Below are 20997 nucleotides of genomic sequence, written 5' to 3'. Positions count from 1 at the left end.
ACTTCTGCCAATATCAGATCGGTAAATATTTCATCGACAAATTGATGATGGCAAAAGTGTAGATAAAATAAATTTTCCTTATAATAATAATTTTACCTACATTTCTGCCAATATCAGATCAGCAAAATAAATGTTCCATCAACGAACTTTATGTGATATTTTTCTCATATCGACTGAACCACCCGTTAATGTTCCATATGTGAAATTTCAACATTGTTGTATGTGCGTCTGTTGCATCAATATCATGACCACCGTTACATCCTTGCTAGTCTATTTTTTTATTGTTCCATGATTTGTCGTTGATAAAGTCCGATTCTGGCCAGATTGGATAATATAATGTATAATTGTCACGATTGGCATGTTAATCGTTTGGTTTCAATTCCGCACTGAATCCCCTGTATATCGATTTGATTCTTTCGATGATATTTTTAACAGTCAGTGTTTGTTTCGAGTTAGCTCGTGACTCAGGAAGTATACTGGACCAGTGTTTTATCAACGCGACATACTTGGCCAGTTGTTGTTGATGATTTATCATTTCATTTATTTTGCTGATCAGATTATTTCTATTAGCGATTTTACTCGTCACACTTAGATCGTCCGGAACAATATCAGGTAAATCCAACATCACAATGACGTCACAGATTATTTTTAATCGTTCCGCGGGTGATATTTTATCCAATCAAAACTTATTGTTGTTGTTGCATGGCCGTTATTGAATTTATCAACGATGATGCGCTCTGCTCATTTCATTTTCGATGATATTTTTGCATAACGTTTCAATTTCTTCTGGGGGTAATTTTCCAATGTTACACTGAAATTGATTATTAAGGTATCTTAATTTCATCTCGTACGGGGGTAATTTTTCCTCACAATCATAGCTGTAAAAACCGGTTGCTTCGTCATCGTTGCATGTATTTTTTATTCACGTGCCTATGCTGGTTTTGAGAAATTCGTCAACATGGGGGTCTTTATTTATTATCTCGGATTTGACATTCTTGATGCGCTTCTTCGATAACCAGATATCGTATTCGTCAGGAACTGTTTGGATGATTTCATACCCAGTTGATTTCATTGTGGTTATTAATCGCTGTGTAAAGAAACACTGCAAGTTGTTTTCGTCGATGATGTTACTGATAAACGTGAACCCGTATGATGATTCTATTTCACCGCTATTTGGTGCATTGAATAGCTTCTGTATCGGATTAAGCCTGTTTTCGTTTTCTTCAATGACTGCAATTATTTCCTCGTGGGTCAGTGGAATGTTATCATGTCTTCGTGGTGCTGCCGAATAATGAATTTCATCCACACAATGAAATATATGCAGAGCCTGCTTAGTTGCTTCGACAGATCTGAGTTCCTCGGAGAACATGAAAAAATGACAAAATCTATCATTGATGATACTGACACCAGCTTCTAGTGTGTGGTTGGTAATAACAACATCAATGTCGTTGTACGTGATATTGATGTTAGCGAAATCTGATTTTTTTGGTGCCGGATCAATGTTTGCATGATAATACCGCACACGACATCGTTGATGCTGTAATTGTTTAGCGAGATTCTCAACTGAGTAGTTCTTGTTCAATTTGTTATGAGTAAAAATTGCAATGCGATTTCCCCACTGGAGGGTCTTTACGAGATCAGCATAATTGTCCTTGTGGGAATTTGACACGATAATTTTTTTTTATCAGTATCGATTCGATAATCGTTCATGATGAACTTCGTGTTGGATCGTTTAAGGATGTCCCTGAATAGCGTTAAATCGTCATCGTCGGCATCGCATCTAGAACAATTACATGACCGGATGATTTGATGAGTGACGAAAACTTGTTCCATCTTGCGTGATTATGATTCACCGACAAAAAGATCTGACGCCGGATTCTGTGCCACTCGTCAGTGATGATCACATCAGGAACACCCCGTACATGTCGTAGCGATTCAACTTGCACAATTACTTTTTTGTTATCATCGAATACAATATCACCAATGATGTCGTTGTATGACATTAATCCGTGATCAGATTTAATTTTCTCAATGAGGGTTTTTCTTAAGGACACATAATGCAGATTGTTCTGGTTTTATAGATTTTAGCGCTGCTTCAGATTTACCAGCTCCACATGGAGAACCATCAATATAGTCTCCGTCGATGATTTTACAACCCGATCCTGATTAATGTGCTGAAGGTTCAGTATAAACATGACCAGGATAATCGCTACAACGGTATTTTGACGCCATCAAATATATTATATAATTGATGTTTCATCGTTGCTGTGGTAATTTATCAACGACAGTAGTTATCGTGATGTTTGTTGAAGTACCGGATAAATAATCGGTAATTTGATCGTGTATGTTCCTGCATGGTATTGTTATCTTTTTTCCTGATGATCTGAAACAACCAATCACGAACACATCTGAATGAGAAACAATGAAACAATCGATACATTTTGATTTGATATAATCATGAATCTCGTTATATCCGTGATGGCATTGACAAATATTACAATAATGACCGGGTTTCCTCGATATCTTGATCATATCACCGCAAAGCTTTTTAATATTTATTAATTGATTCTGCTGACGCGTTAACGCGATTGATATTTCAGCTAGTTCATCTTCAGCAAGATTGTCATTGATGATATTTGTTGATTCTTCTTCGATGTGTTCAATCTCATTAGGCTGAATCGATGTTGGACAAAAAAAAGTAATTCAGACGTAGAAATGTCATTGTGTGATATTAATGTTTTACAGCACGTTCCTGGCTTGTATGATCGCATATTAATTTTATACTGTGAAGACCAGCCTGAGCATCAACAACCCATTCAGGATGATCTTGTTTAGCTCGAGTTGTTAATTCATGTTGTTGTTGTAACGATATTGGCGCGGATTTAACATGAATATGATATCCTGAATTTGTTTCAAATAAATAAACTCTATCACGCTCACAGTTGCAAAATTGAGCAAAATAATCAATGATCTCGTTGTGGGTAATTTTTTCATCAGTTTGCTTGTAAGATCCTTGTTTGTCAAATTTATTCTCATGAATGATTTAATGTTTATAAAATGAATCAATATCGAGGACCGAATTTGGGTATAATTTCATTAACTGACGATTGTCCGATAAATTTTTCAGCGAGTTGTTCGAAATCATCATCAGATGCAAATACGTAGAATTTATCAAAGTGTTGGATTATTATTCTGTGAAGATAGTAATTATCATCTGAACTTCGTAATGCTCGTAAAGCATCACTTTTAGTCGATACAACAACAGAGTCTTTTAACGTATCAAATACTGAATAATATTCATGCAGAATACGATAATTAGATCCTGCTAGAGACTGCAGTTCTTCTTGGGTATTATAACTGAATAAATCCTCATCCGTAAAAGCCGAATTGTTCTCGACACATACATAATTGTTTTTTACATTTTGCTGGAGCGAAATAGTTAGTTGCACTATTTCGACACTGCTTGATCTTTTTTCTGGACAAAAATCTTTAACGAGGTTACACATAACATCGCAAATATGTGGTGGTGAATTAATTTTGTATATCATATATTATTATACATTTAAAATATCTATTTAATTAAAAAATTGAATATGTTTAAATTATATAATAATGCCATTTCAACTTGGTCAGAACAACTGTAAATGGCTCCCCGAAGGATCATCTGAGAGATGCAATAAAACATGTCACGGCGAATATTGCAGATATCATAATCAGAGTGTCAAACGAGGATCTACTGGTCCTAAACCGTGCTTGAGTTGCAAGAGGGGTTTACGAGGCAATTCAGAGATATATAACAACTGCGGTGGAAACTTATATAAATCATTGCTGGCATATTACAGAAAAAGAAAACCAAAACATTTCACATCGAAAGAAAAACCACCAACCATGGAAGAATTTCTTGAAATACACAAAAACAGATGCATCAACGTGGAAAGTGTTAGGTGACAGTTTCCCCAATCATCGAACAAAATAACTGCTGCATCGGTGAAATGTTCCATTGACAAAATTGATGATGGCAAATGTGTAGGTAAAATAAAATTTTCCTTATAATAATAATTTTATCTACACTTTTGCCAATCATTGACAAATTGAGGTAGAAATAACATTTTTTTCTGATCGTTTATTTCATATTTTTCTGTTAACTCACACATCCCAAAATTCAGGTTGATCCCATGATTCAGATTTTTCCCAAAATTCGGATTCATCCCATGCAGGTGAGCTCATTGTTATATAAACTTAATTTAATAGATATCATTTTGATATATGCATAATTGCATGTGGTTGATTCAAGGAACAATGGATCAATGCAACAAAAGATGCCGCGGAAAATATTGCAGGAAGCACAATCATATTTTATCAAAAAATCCTCATGCTGTTTCATGACATTGTGTTGGATGCAACTATGGCGTTATAGGATTATATCAGATTTGTAAAAATTGCCACGGAGATCGATACAGGAGTCTGATGGTATATTACGGAAAAAGGAAAACTAAAGATCCTATAATGGAAAAACCACCATCAGAAATAGAATATTATTTGAGATTTAAGGAAGATTCGATCGACGAATCAATCAAATCCAGCTAGAATATTTTCTCGATGAAGATATAAAAACATTGATGATCAGTGGTGTTATGACGTACTTAAAGACTTTAAGAAAATGCGACACTGTTGAATGACGAGAATGTGATTGAGTTTATAACTAACATTGATGAAGCTCCGTCCATTGATGTTTTAGACGGATTTATTAATAATTTAGTTGTATACAATGATGTGATGCTGGACAAACAATCAAATCCAGCTAGAATATTTTCTCGAGGTAGGCATAAAAATACTGATGTGATTTATGTTACTCAGCGATACACACAAATACCAAAAGTAATTAGAGACAACTGTAATATTTTAGTTGTGTTTAATCGTGTAGACACACATATGTTGCGCAATATTCATCAAACTTGGTGTAGCGGAGATATGGATATAAATAAGTTTAGAAATTTCTTTTCACGAGCGCAGGCTACTCCACACGGATTTATAACGATACATTTACATGATCCTAGAACAAGATATCGTATGGGTCTTGATAAAATATTTGGATAAATTAATAGCAGCAAGAAGGACGCGACCTCAAGTTGAGTCGATTTTTTGTAATATGATCGCTTTCAACACGGATAAAATTATATTTAACTAATTCGAGGCTTCCTCGAGTTGGTTAATATTTTTGTTTCAAATATATTTGCTTAAGATATAATATAAAGATAAAAGGGTTTATTTTTGGTTTTGGACGCTCCTACAAAAAAGGTGGGTTTGCCCTCTCTGCTGGTTTTTTTCAGTAGCATCACTTTACTATGCTCACACACTTAGGTGTCCTTGGTACTTACCTGCTAGTGTGTCCTCTCACATTGCTATAGCTATATTTAAATATCTGCCAATCTGGTGTGTACTGAGTTAACTCATTATTGCTGTATAATTTCTGCTATGGTTGGATACATACAGGAATGTTTTCTATACTAACTTGGTCTTATCATCCACTTTGTAGTTATAAATGTGACACTTTACTGATTTTACCAGTATAGGCTGTCGTATGACCATTCCTACAGGTGACACTGTCTTACAATTGATATTATAGTCTCCACTTCGTAAGTATCAGTGGTTGTACAGTCTTTTCCAGTTTTATCTCAGATTTCACAGGAGGTATCAGTATTGCCATGTTTACCTATACACAATGAAGTTTGCTCACAAGCTCCATAATTTTTGCAAGATCTGACTGAGAAGAGAAGACTGCCTTCAGACTGTTAAATTGAGGAAGTCTTTCATTTGTTGTCACCAGCGTTTTGCTTTCCTCCTTCTCTGTCAACAGATCAGTCCAAAGTTCCAGCATTTGTTGACATGCTAATCAACAAAGACCAACCAATGATCGACTGTTATTGCTATCAGGTTGAGTGACTGACTTGGAGAGTATTACAGGCACATAACATCCATCAGAATGGTAAAGCCCTTATCAGTAAGCATCTCAGATGCCAGCTTGACTGGTGCAATAGGGTCTGGTTTTGTAGAGTATATATCCTATATCCCACTGCTATCATAACGAATTTGACAACGTGATGCAGGATACAATGGCTTGCCCTGTTCTGTCACTGTTGGTCAGCTTACATTGATCAAAATCCCATATGCTATCCATTTATGTGCATTGGCACTCTTAAGGCTCGGGCTACCCATAATGCCATAGTACACTAAGATCAATCCATGGCCAGGTGTACCACAGTATCTACTGAATGTGGGTGCTTTTTGGGGGAAAACAGTCCAGAGAATCCATTACAAGTTAACAGTCAGGGTTTTCAAGAATCAATGTGGATAAAAGCATAGAGAATGTAGTCATTCCAGTTTCTTTCCATGTTGTCAGATATTGAGTGCTCAGTGTAATTACCAAACCCAGTCTAGCTTTCAAATATGCCTGGGGATACTGCTTATGATGATCTAATATCACATATTCTGTTCCCTGCATCTGTACACAGGCCTGCACTGGAGAAAGACACCCAGTTGATGGAGACATACTGTATAGTACCATGACGATTCCATGCCGTTCTGAGGCCAGTTAGTACTTTTGTGCCCATTTGCCCAGTTCCTGTTACAGACCCAGGGTAGCTGATAGCTTAAATTCTTACAAATAACTGTCTTAACCTGAGAGTCCATCACCATCAGGGTTTCTTCGATACAGCTGCTCGTGACATTAGGTCTGCAATAAGATGAATTCCAACAGTGTTTTGCTGGAACTGGAAATGGATCAGATGCATTCATGTTAGCAGAATGCAGTCGACACTCTTTCTTTAGATTGGAATGGTTTGGATGCATAATGTGCACCTTCCAGCGCACCTATTTCTGAACATGATACAGAAAGCAAGTGAAACCAAATATTGCCTTATCATTATGACTCCACTCAGATGGAAACAAATTGTGGATTGATGTTCTCATCATTGTGGTGGCTGAAATCCCCAACAAAAAAGATTTTCTCATCTGCTCAAGTAACCACAACCCAATATAGGATGTCCAGTATGTCTAGGTTATTTCAAACAAGCCCTCACGAACAACCAAGTGTTGGGGATTATTGCATAGTTAGACAGCCTTTAACCTGAAGACTGAGAGAGAAAATGAGAATATTTGCACAAGGCTATTAGCACAAACACATTACGCATTTGATTGCATGAATACCTCAATAGCTAGCGTCCTACTTTTACTCTTTGATGAGAAATATTTGGCACTAATCATGATACATTTCCACCATTCCAAGATTCCGGCGTGTGAGTTGTTACGGAAGATAGGATATCAAACAAGAAATAGTCTGCTTCAGATTTCAAGTTTGCACATCCAAAGGCATTGGTTCTATGCCCAAAAAGGATTTCTAATGTGTGCTTAGCTGACTGAATAAGACACTATTTTGAACTGCATGCAAGAGCTTCATTAGTTCACCTTTGATGTAGGATGTGTTTCCAGATAAAAGCTGGAAAGGACATAATTAGGTTTATTGGATATCACATGCCATTTTGAATACATCTCGTTGCTGGAGATATGATTGCCGTCGTCGTTTGAAATGGAAACAGAATTTCCTAGAATTACATCAAGTTGAGAGGTAGCTACAAGCCATTGAGTTGCATAGGGCTTGGAACTAAAGTTTGTACAACTGTAATAGTGGTAAATAAAGTCTACACATAATTTACAAACTTTTAAGTTGAACATGTTTATCATTACTGCCATGAACTTTTAATTTTATTATCCAGTTTTACAATAGCAGTCATTGATATTTTGTAACACCTTACTGAAAACCTGTCAGTCTTATGGCAAAAAAATCTGCTTTACTGAGATGAACTTGTCAGGGTTGGCAGGTCTGCATCTGAGGTGGATGCTCAAACCACTAGGCCACTTAAGCAGTTTCTCTTGCATTTGTAATGACCTTAAACTGGTACCACACCTCTAAAGCATGATACATAAATATTGGGTCAATACATTATAGTGCCTTGGGTATAGATTGTGTCATCACTTTTGTAGCATTCCCCTAGTCATGGTGCTAATGGGGAAGGTGTGGGTTTATGGATGCCTTCTAAACTGTATGTCTTGCATTTCTTAGAATTGGGATTTGTGATCACTGATCCAGTTGTCATCACATGTACTACAGGAACTCCTGGGTCATGCCACTGTCTCTGGATATTTCCTTCCTTTCTTCCTTCCCTCCCATCATGGGATACTTGGCCCCTGGGAACTAATGAGACCTATATACATTTCATACTCAATGGGCATGAAAGACAAGTTTATACATGCAACTTACATTGGCCCTGGTGTCCATCATTAGGCCTTGGAGCGTATCTCCTGGGTCATAACTTTGAAACTATTGAGATTAAAGTCCATAGCCAAATGCACTTAATGGGCATAACAGGAAAAAGTTCTAAATCATATTGTGTTCTGAATTGATGGTCGTATCTTCATTTGTTTTTTACTAACGGACATCTTGTGATACCTTCTTGGCCCTTAATAAAAAAACCTCTGCAGCCATCTTCAAAATGTTGTCACTACCTTGTTTCATGAAATTTTTTTTACCATGTTATACTTTGTACACCATTTGACTATAAAAATAATTTATTAAATGCTTCATATTTTTGTACTTAGCATCTAATTTTTTTGGTCAGATCCTTTAAAGATGTTCAAGAGAGAAGATTTACATTGCGAAAAGATATTAAAAAATATTGTCTTTTTTTTACATAAAGAAATTAAGAGATTCAAGTTATATACAGTTACGGTGCTTTTGTTGTTGTTTTTTGTTCGTATTATTTCTCAACCTCATATTTTGATATGTTAAAACTGAAGAGAGGTTCACATTTCAACTGACTTCAGAAATATACCAATGTATGATTTAGGTATGTCCAATGACCAAAGTATTATTTTGCTAAGAATATATTATAAATGGTGGTTACAAACTAAGAACCATTTTAATCATGGCAGAAGGTCATGGATCTTTCCATTTCTTTTGTTATTATTTGTAACCAGATATTTTGATGTTTTTTATATGAACCAAGAAGGGAAGGTCACGTCTAAAATGGCTTAGAAAATAACAATATATGATTTAGATGCATCAAATGACCAGTAAATTGTGCATTGAATATGTTTGATATACAGTAATTGCACTGAATATGTTTGATACACAGTAATTGCACTGAGTATGTTTGATATGCAGTAATTGCACTGAATATGTTTGATTTGCAGTAATTGCACTAAATATGTTTGATATGCAGTAATTGCACTGAATATGTTTGATATGCAGTAATTGCACTGAATATGTTTGATATGCAGTAATTGCACTAATTGCACTGAATATGTTGGTATGCAGTAATTGCACTGAATATGTTTGATATACAGTAATTGCACTGAATATGTTTGATATGCAGTAATTGCACTGAATATGTTTGATATACAGTAATAGCATACAAAACAAATTTTGATGTGAGACCAGTCTGAAAGAGTTTTTTTTGTTGTTACATTCACATGTGTGTCGGAACATTTTTTTTGTTAAGAAATGTACCTGTCCTGATAACTGCAGTTTTCAAGAATCTTTTAAATATAAATCATGTCTTTTAATAGTGAGAATCCCTGCATTCAGGACTCTATTTTGTGGTCTTGAACTCTTAATTTACAGTGATTACTGCATGTTGTCAGGACTTCTAGTTGTTGGATAAATGTGGTTTTACATTTTAGAAACCCTACATGAGCTCCATTAGATTCTCATATTTTCAAAGAAATAGTTAGAAACATCACGGTAATTTTTATATTCAAAATTCATCCTTGACTCGATATACCTGACTGGGAAGACAGAAGTTGCTTACATCTCCAAGGAGACACCCATGTTGATCTATGTGAACATGCATGCAGCTTTGGAACAGATGAGAATGAATGCAGAGAAAGAAAGAGTTAGAGGACCAAGAGTAAGTATATGAGATGAAGAATTGATGCTTACCATGTTCACATTACTTTGATCTCTTGCAGTCATAAATAATTATTAGTTGCTTTCCTTTTTATTCTTTAAATTGGGATTTCATCTGAGGATGGGTCTCAGTGCATATGCATTCATTATGTATGTATTGGCTGCACATTTTGCATTCTACAAATTAACACTGATGACTAACTCACATTTTAAATCCACTCAACAGCCAAATCAGCAGTTAAGTGCCAATTGTTTTATTCTGTTTGCATGTTCAGCCACAGACTGTATATCAACAGATATACATAAAGGAAACATTCCTGAGTTGTTCCAGATGAACAACTTAAATATGTCACTGACCATTTAATGACCAGTTTTTATACAAAGCTTCTCTGTTGCTTCATATCATGTCTACTTGGATCGACTTTGAAGGCTACATGGTCAGTTTTGCAGTGAAATGTGTTACTTTCAGTTCTGATTGGTGGTTATTGTTTGTTCAGTCGGGGTATGTGAGAAAGCTTGCCAGTAGCTTCTCGTGGGTCGGTGGTTCTTTCCAGGGTTTTTCGAGGTTCTTCCTCCACCATTAATACTGGCCGCCATGTATAGCTCTCGTGTGCTGAAAAATGGCGTTAAACCCTACTACAACAACAACAACAAAATCAAATCCGGGGTAACGCAACAACCACCACTCAGAACTAACTCCATCTAACTCACCATGTGACACACCAGACTGCCATCATGTTATGTTTTACTTTCTTACATTTTATATTTTCTCTTTGGAATTTTTGTATGTTTATATTCATATTTATATAACATAACTTTCATCAGCACCATATGGCTATTATTGTGCTCATGTGTCATTAAATTCTATACATATTTATTCAGGTGATGGTTGTAGGTCCAACAGATGTAGGCAAGAGCACCGTCTGTAGACTTTTGTTAAATTATGCAGTCAGAGTTGGCAGAACACCTGTATTCATCGATTTGGATGTTGGACAGGTATCAAATTTAATATCAAACATTTTTAGGATGAATACTATATTGTCTGTAATTTTCATACATTGTTTCTGAAAAATATTTTTTAGGATATACAAATAATAATAATAATGAGGACTTTGTATAGCGCCTAATCTTTAGAAGCTCTGAGTGCTTTACAACAGTAGGCAAACATATATAATGATATGATTACAAAAAACAAACACAGTGAAATTAGATAACAGAAAACATGCTGAAAATATTTAAGGTATGGAAACATTATTTGGTCTTTAAGTCATTTCTTGCAGTCAAAATATGTGAGTTTTAAGAGGACTATTGAATGAGATCACTGTGTCTTCGTGTTTAAGTTCAGTGGGCAGTTCATTCCATTTTGCTGGGCCCTGGTATGCAAAAGAACGTTGTCCATGTTGCTTCATTTTCATAGTGTTAATAATGAGAAATATGATTGTCCAAAGAGGATTGTAAGTATCTTGCTTTTGTGTACACATGGGTGAGGTTGGATAGGTATGTTGGACTAGGGCCTGTCAGTGAAATGTAAAACAGAGAACAAATTTTGTGTTTGATTCTGGATCGAATGGAAAGCCAGTGTAGGCTACAGAGCGGGGGGGGGGGGGTGTGTGTGTGCTCTGATCATGGTACTCAAAGGATGATAAAAATTAAGTAGTAATTAAGTACATACAATTTAAAGATTTTAATAAGAATTATTTGTCCCAGAAATAAAAGATCACACAAATTTGTATGGTTGACATGGATTGATGATGTCCAAATTAATCACTTTGTGGAATATGACAGTACATTAATTTTATTGTTCCTTGTTTTGAAAATATAAATGTTATTTTTTAAAATTGGAATTTGTAATTAACCTGACCATAAGGCTATGTGAGCTGATGGTATGATCCTTCATTCATTGCACATCCTGTATCTATTAATATTTTTTATTTTATATTCTTTTGCTCAAAAACTGCTTGACCAGTTTTGCAAGAACCATTTTGGTATCAAGGCCATTCAAATGCTGATTCATTATTATTATTATTATTATTATTATTATATGGCAACAAACTCCTAAAACTAGAACAGCCATCAAGCAAACTGCTTCTCAGAAATAAGAGGTCATGTTATATTGACCTTGTGGTTCACAAATCAAATCACAACTTTCACATTTCTACAGTGACACATGTTATTCAGAACATATCATTACTAATGATAACTCTCCCTAACATGAATTGCAACACTTTATCTGAAGGGATGCTAAAAACTAGTAGACAGGAAATCCCAGAGGTCACAAAAACATGAACTTTTATCGGTGTCTTCAGATCTACACATAGGGCTGTAGAGATCGGATTTTAATCCGATTGCCTTCAGATATGGCCACTGTTGGTTAAAATAGAAAAAGTATGAAATTACTTCATCACCAAATCCTCAACAGAATTTAATCAAATCTGATAGAAGTGTCTTTAGATTAAAATATTTACATTTTTTATTTTACAGATAATTCCAATTCACCTTTAAATATGCCATCCATTTTTTATGGTAGATGAACCTTTAATAAAGTTTATAAAACCTCAACACTGCTCAGCATCATTCAACAATATTTGTCAGAAACCTTCTTGACTTAAATGGTTTTCAGTTTTGTACAGATGAGGTCAGTCCATCATTAAATATGTCTGCTGTTAATAGAAATTAAAAAAACACTTGGAATGACTTCTAAATATCCCTCAACTGAATTTGACTTAATTTTGACCAAAAAAAACCATCAAGGCATGAATGCCTTTTAAATTTTCCAAAATAATGCTGATCCAGCATCAGTTATGGCCACCATTGCTAAAAGTAGAAAGTCTTAAATGTCTTCTCAGAAACTAAACAGCAGAATTTGAATAAATTTTATGGCATTAAGGCTTTTACTTGTATGTATACACATATCATGCAATCCACCATCAGATATGGCAACTGTTACTAAAAATAGACAATCATTTAAATGACTTCTTCAGTAATGAAACAAGATTTGACCAAATTTGACAACATCCTGTCTTGAAGTGCTTTTATTTTTTTTTACAAATAATACAGTTCTGCCATCAAATATGCAACTACTCTTAAGAATGAAAAATATTTAACTTGTTTTTTGTTTTAAAAATGCTCATCAGAAGTCGATCAGATTTGATCAAAAATATCCAGGTTGAAGGCAATTCCAAAGTTATACAAATATTGCTGATCATCCGTAAAATAGGCTACTTTTGTTAAAAACGGAAAAATATTTGCACAACTATTGTCTCTAAAAAATTTTTCAGTGTTGGACAACTGATGCTGATTTGCTATCATATATGGATGAAGATTCAAAGGAAGAGAAACCTTAAAGACAATTATCTTCATAACATCAGTAATTGTCAGTATTGGATGAAACTTATACAGAAAGAATCCAAATGAACTATATTTCTTTGCCAGCTGTTTTTGTATTTGGCTATTAGTTAGATGTAAACAGATGGGTGATCTCAGACCCACATTCTTGTTTTAGTGAGAAATTGCTGTATATTTTGTTTGATACATTTTACTTTTTGAAATATTTTGTATTTTAAAAATGTAAAATATGTTGTTCATTGTTATGAATAAAGGACATTATTCCTTTCCGACAACATGTTTTTACCAGTGTAATATTTTGAACCTTATGAAATTTTCATCTAAATATGATTCAGAATAGTATATAATTATTTTGGTTCTTTTCTAACTGCCAAAATAGTTGCATGGTTATTGTATTTCTGTTGTTAATCCATCCATCCATCCATCACACCTTGATTAGATTTTGTAGAGCATCCACCTCAGATGTGGGAGGTCATGTGTTTGAACCCTATCGAGTCATACCACTGACTTATAAAAATGGTGCTAACATCTGCCTTAGGTGCTCAGCATTAACTCAATAATCCCTGGCACCTCGTTTACGTGTCAGGAGGTAGTAGCCTACTTCCGAGCTCTGTAGCATCAAGGTCATGCATGATGCACTAAAATGGGTGGTATTATAGAAAGGTAGACAGATGTAGCTCTACAGTAATGCCAAATAATCTGGACATTCTAGTTGCACTACAAAATACAAAAGGGATTTTTTTTTTGTCCTTTTGGCCTCTGATCTAAGGCAGATCATTCTGAACTGCACACAGACAGGCGAACCTTTTCAAAAAGTAGGATAAGATGGGCATTTGTAATTCAGAGTGGTCTCGATACTAAAATGATCGGTCTGTTAAACAAACTTTTACCCTTCTGCTCATGGCGAGTGAAATAGCCAATGAAAAATTATGTTTCTAACACAGCTAGATATTAAGTTAACCAGAAATCTCCTGCAAGTTGATATATTAGGATGTATTCAGAAATAGCCCCCAAAATGTGTTTCCTACTTGCATTTCAGGCAAAAACGACAAAAACCTCCAGGGGTTAATGAGTTGAGAGGTTAGTGTTAGGACTGGTCAGCCTGGCGTCAGGATAATGTGACATCGTAATGATATGACTGAATTTTTTTTAAAGCTATGTTAAAAATACAAATCACACACACATACATTAGAATTTGCATTCTGGTCAATTTTCGTGGCATCCATTCACCTGTAACACATTTCTAGTTCTCACCCTTTTTAGCAGATAGCAAAACATGGGAGCTATTTTCTTGTGGCATCACACCAACATTGCTGTTCAAAATATTATTATTTTAAAAAGTTCTTTCAGGTTGTTTATCATCATATTTTGTTTCATTCATGCACTTGAAAAGCATTGATAGTTACATTAACCCTTTACCACATAGAGCATAGTGACAAAGTGCAGCACGCTATAAATAGAACACCTGTTACCTAGTCGACAGCATACGCATAGGCCTGCCTGTGAAGTGTTAAGCAATGTAGTGTATGTTACATTTAACATTTTTGGTACACATCTATTATATGTGGAAAAATTTAAGAGTAAAGTCCAATTGTTATAGCTGTGTAATTATTTTTCACGGAAGAATTTTTTATGTGCTTTAAAATCTTGAGAGAACTCATTCACCGTCATGTCAGTGAGGCCGCATGACCAACCTTAGCTGCCATTTCCCATACTCGAAATTTACATGTTTTTCATCTGTGTCTACATCACTAAGTCATCTGAATTTGATAATTTATAAAAAAAAACTAATTGCTGCCTACATCAATATCAGAGCCTTTACCTAAGTTATTGAATCTTTCATAATTGTGGTTCTAATTGTGAAAACTTCGTAAGTACTGAATGAAATCCTGCCTGTGAACTGTTAAGCAATGTAGTGTATGATATGTTTAAGAACAGTTTTCACCATTTTACATTTTTGGTTCTAATTGTGAAAACTTTGTAAGTACTGAATGAAATCTGTGACTGCCATTTTGGAGAGTGGAGATTACGACCCAGTTATTTTAAATAGCAGATATCGACTAGTGCATAAACAGCAACCATATGATCTGACGTAATTGTCATTCGCAGAAATGAATGTAGTATCAAATAGGGGGTTTTCCCCGAGGTGGTGCTACGAAAACCAGCTCAAAATGGCTGATGTTTACAGCAGGCATCAAAAGGCACTTCCATGCGAATGGAGTAGAGGCGTCAAACGGCGCTTCCATGCAAATGGAGTAGAGGCGTCCAAAGACGCTTGCATGAGGTAAAGGGTTAAAATACTCACTTATGAGTCATATCCAACTGCAGACTGCACAAACTCCGATCTGCCATTGTATTATGATACATTATTATTGTCTTAGCAGTTGACTAAAAAAATTTAACTCAGGACTTTGACAGCTGTGGCTGTTTTTCAAGAAAGTAGGCGTTTTTTTTGCCAAGTGTTTTAATCTGTATTGATTACTGTGTGAAGAATTGATGCTATATCTAGTGCAAGTAATGGTTGCTCATATATGGTCTGACTTAGAAAATGTTACTCTCCTGTGAAAATTACCGCATCAACACTAGGGGTGAAATGGATAATCGATATATTGATGTATCAATATTTTTTCCATATCAATACAAGCGGTAATGAATGAATACAAAAAATATTTACCCTATACAATTTACTTAAGTCTTCAGCAGTTGTGAATAATTATTAGTCATTTGCCTTTTTATTCTTTAAATTGAGAATTCATCTCAGAGAGCCATCATAGGCACATGCACTTATTTAGCTCAGTAACAAAGAAAAACTACTGACAGCACCCACTTGCCTGTTACAGATTAGTAAGCACACAGTGACTAACTCATGTGATTTGAAATCTGGCCCCCTCCGATGAATGCCATGCTGATTATTTTTTCTTGTCAGCATGCATAGCCACAGTTATATATTAAAATAATAAAAGCATACCATATTTGTACTCCATGTATGATTGAAGTATTTTACTGATCATTTAATAACCACCAGTATGCTAAGTTTTACTGTTGCTTCACATCTTGTCCACTTGTATCGAATATGATGGCTACACTTTTAGAGTGTCATGCTGTGAAATATTTTACATTCAGTTATGATTAGTTGTTATTGTTTGTTCCGGTCCAGAATAAAACAATAACAACCAATCATAACTATAGCTTATTTACTGTGTGACACACAAAATAATGGCATACTAACCCACTTTAAATACGTACAAAGCAATAGAGAAAATTCTTGCAAAATGAACTGTTTAGTACTTAAATCTTACATGGGGAAATACGTTTTGGAATGTCTCTTTGATGCTGATATATGTAATAGTGACTGAAAGGGATACAAATATTAGCACAGAATCTGCAAGAGGACAGATTCCAAACCACATTATTTGTAGTCACCTTAATTTGAAGCAGGGGAATGGTGTAATAATTTCTTTTATCACCAACAGAAACAAGTGTCTGTGTCCACACCTTCTGAAGTACATCATGAAGTCATTATTTGCTGTGTGATTTGGTAACTGACAGTTTATACCACGATAAACTGAGAAAAATGCAACATTAAACTCTTCATTATTTTGGCTGCTTTAGACCTGCATCGAATGAATGGATCTTGGTCAGCAGTCATCGTCTTAATACTTTGATGCTACAATACATTACTTGTATGAATTGCTGTTCATTTAAAGTGTGTGTGTGTGTGTTATACATACAGTTTTTTCATATTTGATCACAGATTTGATCTTTGTATACTTTTGGAAAACCTTGCCACAGTAGGGAGGCAAAATAAACCATTAACTGAATTGACTTGCTTAATTTTTCTTTCAAGAGTGATGTATCCATCCCTGGTACAATGGGAGCCCTTACAGTTGAGCGACCTGCAGATGTTGAGGAAGGATTTAACCAGTGTGCCCCACTTGTCTTCCACTATGGACATATCAGTCCTGCAACTAACCTGAAATTGTACAACATCCTGGTTTCAAGGATTGCAGATGTTGTGAATATGAAATGTGATGCCAGTAAAAAAAGTAGGTATTGTCTCATCAATGAATGGTAAGGCATAGGTATTGCTCCTTCCAGCAGCTTGTCATTCATGCTTGCAGTATCGACATTGACATTCATGATGGCAGTATTGACATTGTCAATCATGATGGCAGTATTGACATTGTCATTCAGGATCACATTATTGACAATGGCATTCATGATGGCAATATTGACATTGTCATTCAAGATGGCAGTATTGACATCGTCAATCATGATGGCAGTATTAACATTGTCATTCACGATGGCAGTATTGACAATGGCATTCATGATGGCAATATTGACATTCTCATTCATGATGGCAGTATTGACAATGTCTTTCAAGATGGCAGTATTGACAGTGGCATCCATGATAATGTTCTGTGTTCAAGGTTTTTGATGTTGCATTATCAGTGACAGTATTCAGCTGAAACTTTCTAATACTTTTTTTTGTATGTGTCAGCATTTTGTACCCAGTTATTCTTGGAGTTTTGCATGTGTAATCATAAAGTTTGGACCATATATGTTTTACAGACATAAACCAAATTAATCATATAACAATGATATCATAGCATGTTATTTCATGAAACCCTCTTACATTTATTATTGCAGCCCAGTTTTTGTCTTTCACTTGCTAGAATTTTCTGATTGTAATGACCATAATGATTATAAACTTCAAACTTTGCTCTTTGTTTAGATGAGTTTAAAAAAAAGACTATTAGACAATTTCTATCTTCATTTACCCTGTCATCTCTTTTATCCTTGGGAAAGTAATGTAGCTCCTATTTCCTTTGCATAATGTATTTAAAGTGCCATTAAAACCAAACATCCAATCAACAATGAACATCATATGTTATATGTCATGGCAGAAAATGTGGAAAAATCAAGTGCACATTTGCTGATCACATGTAATCCATGATCACAGTAAATCATTTGTCACAGTCTAGAAATAAACAAGAATCTGTTGTTGAACTCGTGCCAGTGGAAAGCAGCATCAGCAGTGGCAACAGTTTTAGTAAGGATTGGATTAAAGGTTTTCATTCTAGGATGGGTTCAGCATTCAGATCATGTCCTTAATGTTTTGAATTGGGCAATGGCTCTCTTAAAGCACTGAATACTCAATTCTGTCTGGTTCATCTCAATATCTACTCCAGAAACTTCAAAAAAAGTTCAAAACACAGCTGCTCAGATCATACTTAGAGTACCACGATCAGAGCACACCTCCCCGCTGCTCTATACCCTACACTGGCTATCCATTCGATCCAGAATCAAACACAAAATTTGTTCTCTGGGCAACATTTCACTGACGGACTCTAGTCCAAGATACCTATCCGACCTCACCCATGTGTACACACCAGCACGATACTTACGCTCCTCCTCATTATTCCCACTTTGAAAACGAAGTCATATGGACAATGTTCTTTTGCTTACCAGGGCCCAGCAACGTGGAATGAATTGCCCACTAAACTAAGACACAAAGACACAGTGATCCCATTCAGGAGTGCTCTTAAAACTCACTTATTTTGACTGCAAGAACAAACTTAAAGACCTAATAATGTTTCCTACCTTAAATATTTCAGCATGTTTTTTTTTTAAATGTTTTCTAATTTCATGGTGTTTGATTTTTGTAATCATATCATTATATATGTTTTTTATGTTATAGGTGGTGTCTAATGTTGTAAAGCGCTTAGAGCTTCTAAAGATTAGGTACTACACAAAGTCCTTATTATTATTATTATTATTATTATTAAAGTTATTCCTCTTCCTGCACAGCTCTGAATATCTATAGTTCACAATATTGCCTTTTTAAGTTCATTAACATAAATCAAATTTTGTTTTTGCACACTGTATTATGCTTCAGACTGTAAAAAAAGGCACATTTGTATATTGAAGTATTTGTCTCCATATTGTATGTAATAAATCCTAAAATTTTGCATTTTTCAGCCAATTTAAGTGGTATTATCGTGAATACAGGAGGCTGGGTGCGTGGAGCTGGTTACGACTCCCTGAAACATGCAGCTGGGTCATTTGAAGGTACATGTAAAAGTCATGCAATATCATTTTCATTACAAAATAGTTTTAATTTTCGTGTGGGGTTAGGGGATTGGAAGGAGACAGGTTTTTCTTATTCTCATGGTGTGGGCTAGGGGGACATGGTTTTAATATCTTTGATGTGTGGTTAAGGCTAGGGAATTGGATAGAGTTTTAATTATTCTCATGACATGGGGGTAGGGATGGAAGGGGACATGATTTTAATACCTTTGGTGTGTGGTTAAGGAAGAGAAGGAGACAGGATTTGGATTATTCCTTGGTGTGGGGTTTGGGGATAGGAAGGCAGCTATCAGCAAAAGGGGTATTCTCCTTGACTATCTACACCACCTATTGGTGTCTCTGCAAGTGGTCAACCATTACATTTAAAAGAAGAAAAAGCTTTATTGACATTATTCAGATATTTTCAAACCAAAGTATCGTATATGTAGCTTGAGAAGGAAGACATGTCACAATGCTCAAAAAATCTGATAGCTGATGCCCAGGGCCACTCTAGATCAGGCATGTCCTGTATTCCAAGTGAGGTGCCCATTGGGCTTGTCCAAAAACAGTTTGGAAACTTTGACATGCTGATGAAATGTACTAATGTATTTTCATGATGATGAAAACCTGACATGCCGCAATCTAAATCACAGGGCTCATATCATTGCTTACATTACAGTTTAACTGTCAGTCGTATATACATATATGCATATATATATATATATAGTATATTATTTTATAGTATGTGTATAACTGACAGTTAATATGTAAGCAGTGATATGAGCCCCAGTGATCTGAATCAAATCACCACTGTGACTATGTAAAATTGAGAAATGATCTTAATCAAATTGAAGTATAGCGTGTCATACTGAAAATACGGTTTTGTACTCCCATACCTCCTGACTCAGTCGTGTTTCAAAAAACACACTTTTCAGTAATCTGAAGGAAAAAAAGCCACCACCTCCAAAAACAACCACTATTTTCAGTATATGCCCATTACATGTAGCATGTATAAACAGTAAAGTCATGATTGGAGCTGATGTAAGAATATCTCAGGCAGTTTAAATAGCAGCAGTTAAAGGCAAAAAGGTCATGTAGAAACCACCATTTCACATATTACTTAATTGGCTGACAGTAGCTAGTGAGATATGTTTGAAGGCCTCAGTGGGTGAGCCCATTGTGCTAATTTGCATAGGTAGGATGGGAAGTGGAACAACATATTAAGAGATGACAGGTGTGTGTATGAGAACAAAAGTTATTACATAATATTGCCTTGAATGAGAGTGTTTAAGCCAAATGTATTATATTTTTGACAAGTTTGTGAACAGTGGCAATGTTTTTGGCAGTCGGATTTTACTGCATTTATAGAATGCAAAGCATGAGGGCTGTTCCAGTAAAACATATATCCCCCCCCCCCCACTGGGATGGCACTTCAAAAAAACTTCTGTAGGAGGTTGTGTTTTGAACTATTTTAATTCTGACATTGGAAGGTTGGTTAGGAAAATCACTTCTGTTGTGGGTTGTGGTAACAGAATGAGAAATCGCTGGTGGTTTGGCAGAAAGAAGAAAAAAAACCGAATATATATTTAAAATCGCATCTACCCCCTCCCTCCCCCCCC

At 35.4% G+C, this 20997-nt stretch overlaps 1 protein-coding gene across 1 annotated transcript in view; it reads left to right on the top strand.

Annotated features, from left to right (window-relative positions):
* The window catches only part of LOC149779433 (polyribonucleotide 5'-hydroxyl-kinase Clp1-like), a 64653-nt gene that overhangs the window by 7715 nt on the left and 35941 nt on the right, over positions 1 to 20997 (top strand). Inside the window, exons 4-7 of the mRNA XM_089940093.1 lie at positions 9840 to 9965; positions 10847 to 10960; positions 17157 to 17355; positions 19292 to 19381. Of these exons, the coding sequence (XP_089796219.1) occupies positions 9840 to 9965; positions 10847 to 10960; positions 17157 to 17355; positions 19292 to 19381 (529 nt within the window). The remainder of the gene's footprint in view (positions 1 to 9839; positions 9966 to 10846; positions 10961 to 17156; positions 17356 to 19291; positions 19382 to 20997) is intronic.

Source organism: Sinohyriopsis cumingii, chromosome 17, assembly GCF_028554795.1.
Source record: "Sinohyriopsis cumingii isolate HCF-2022 chromosome 17, ASM2855479v2, whole genome shotgun sequence".
Classification (NCBI taxonomy): Eukaryota; Metazoa; Mollusca; class Bivalvia; order Unionida; family Unionidae; genus Sinohyriopsis; species Sinohyriopsis cumingii.
This window is presented reverse-complemented; position numbering and strand designations above follow the sequence as displayed.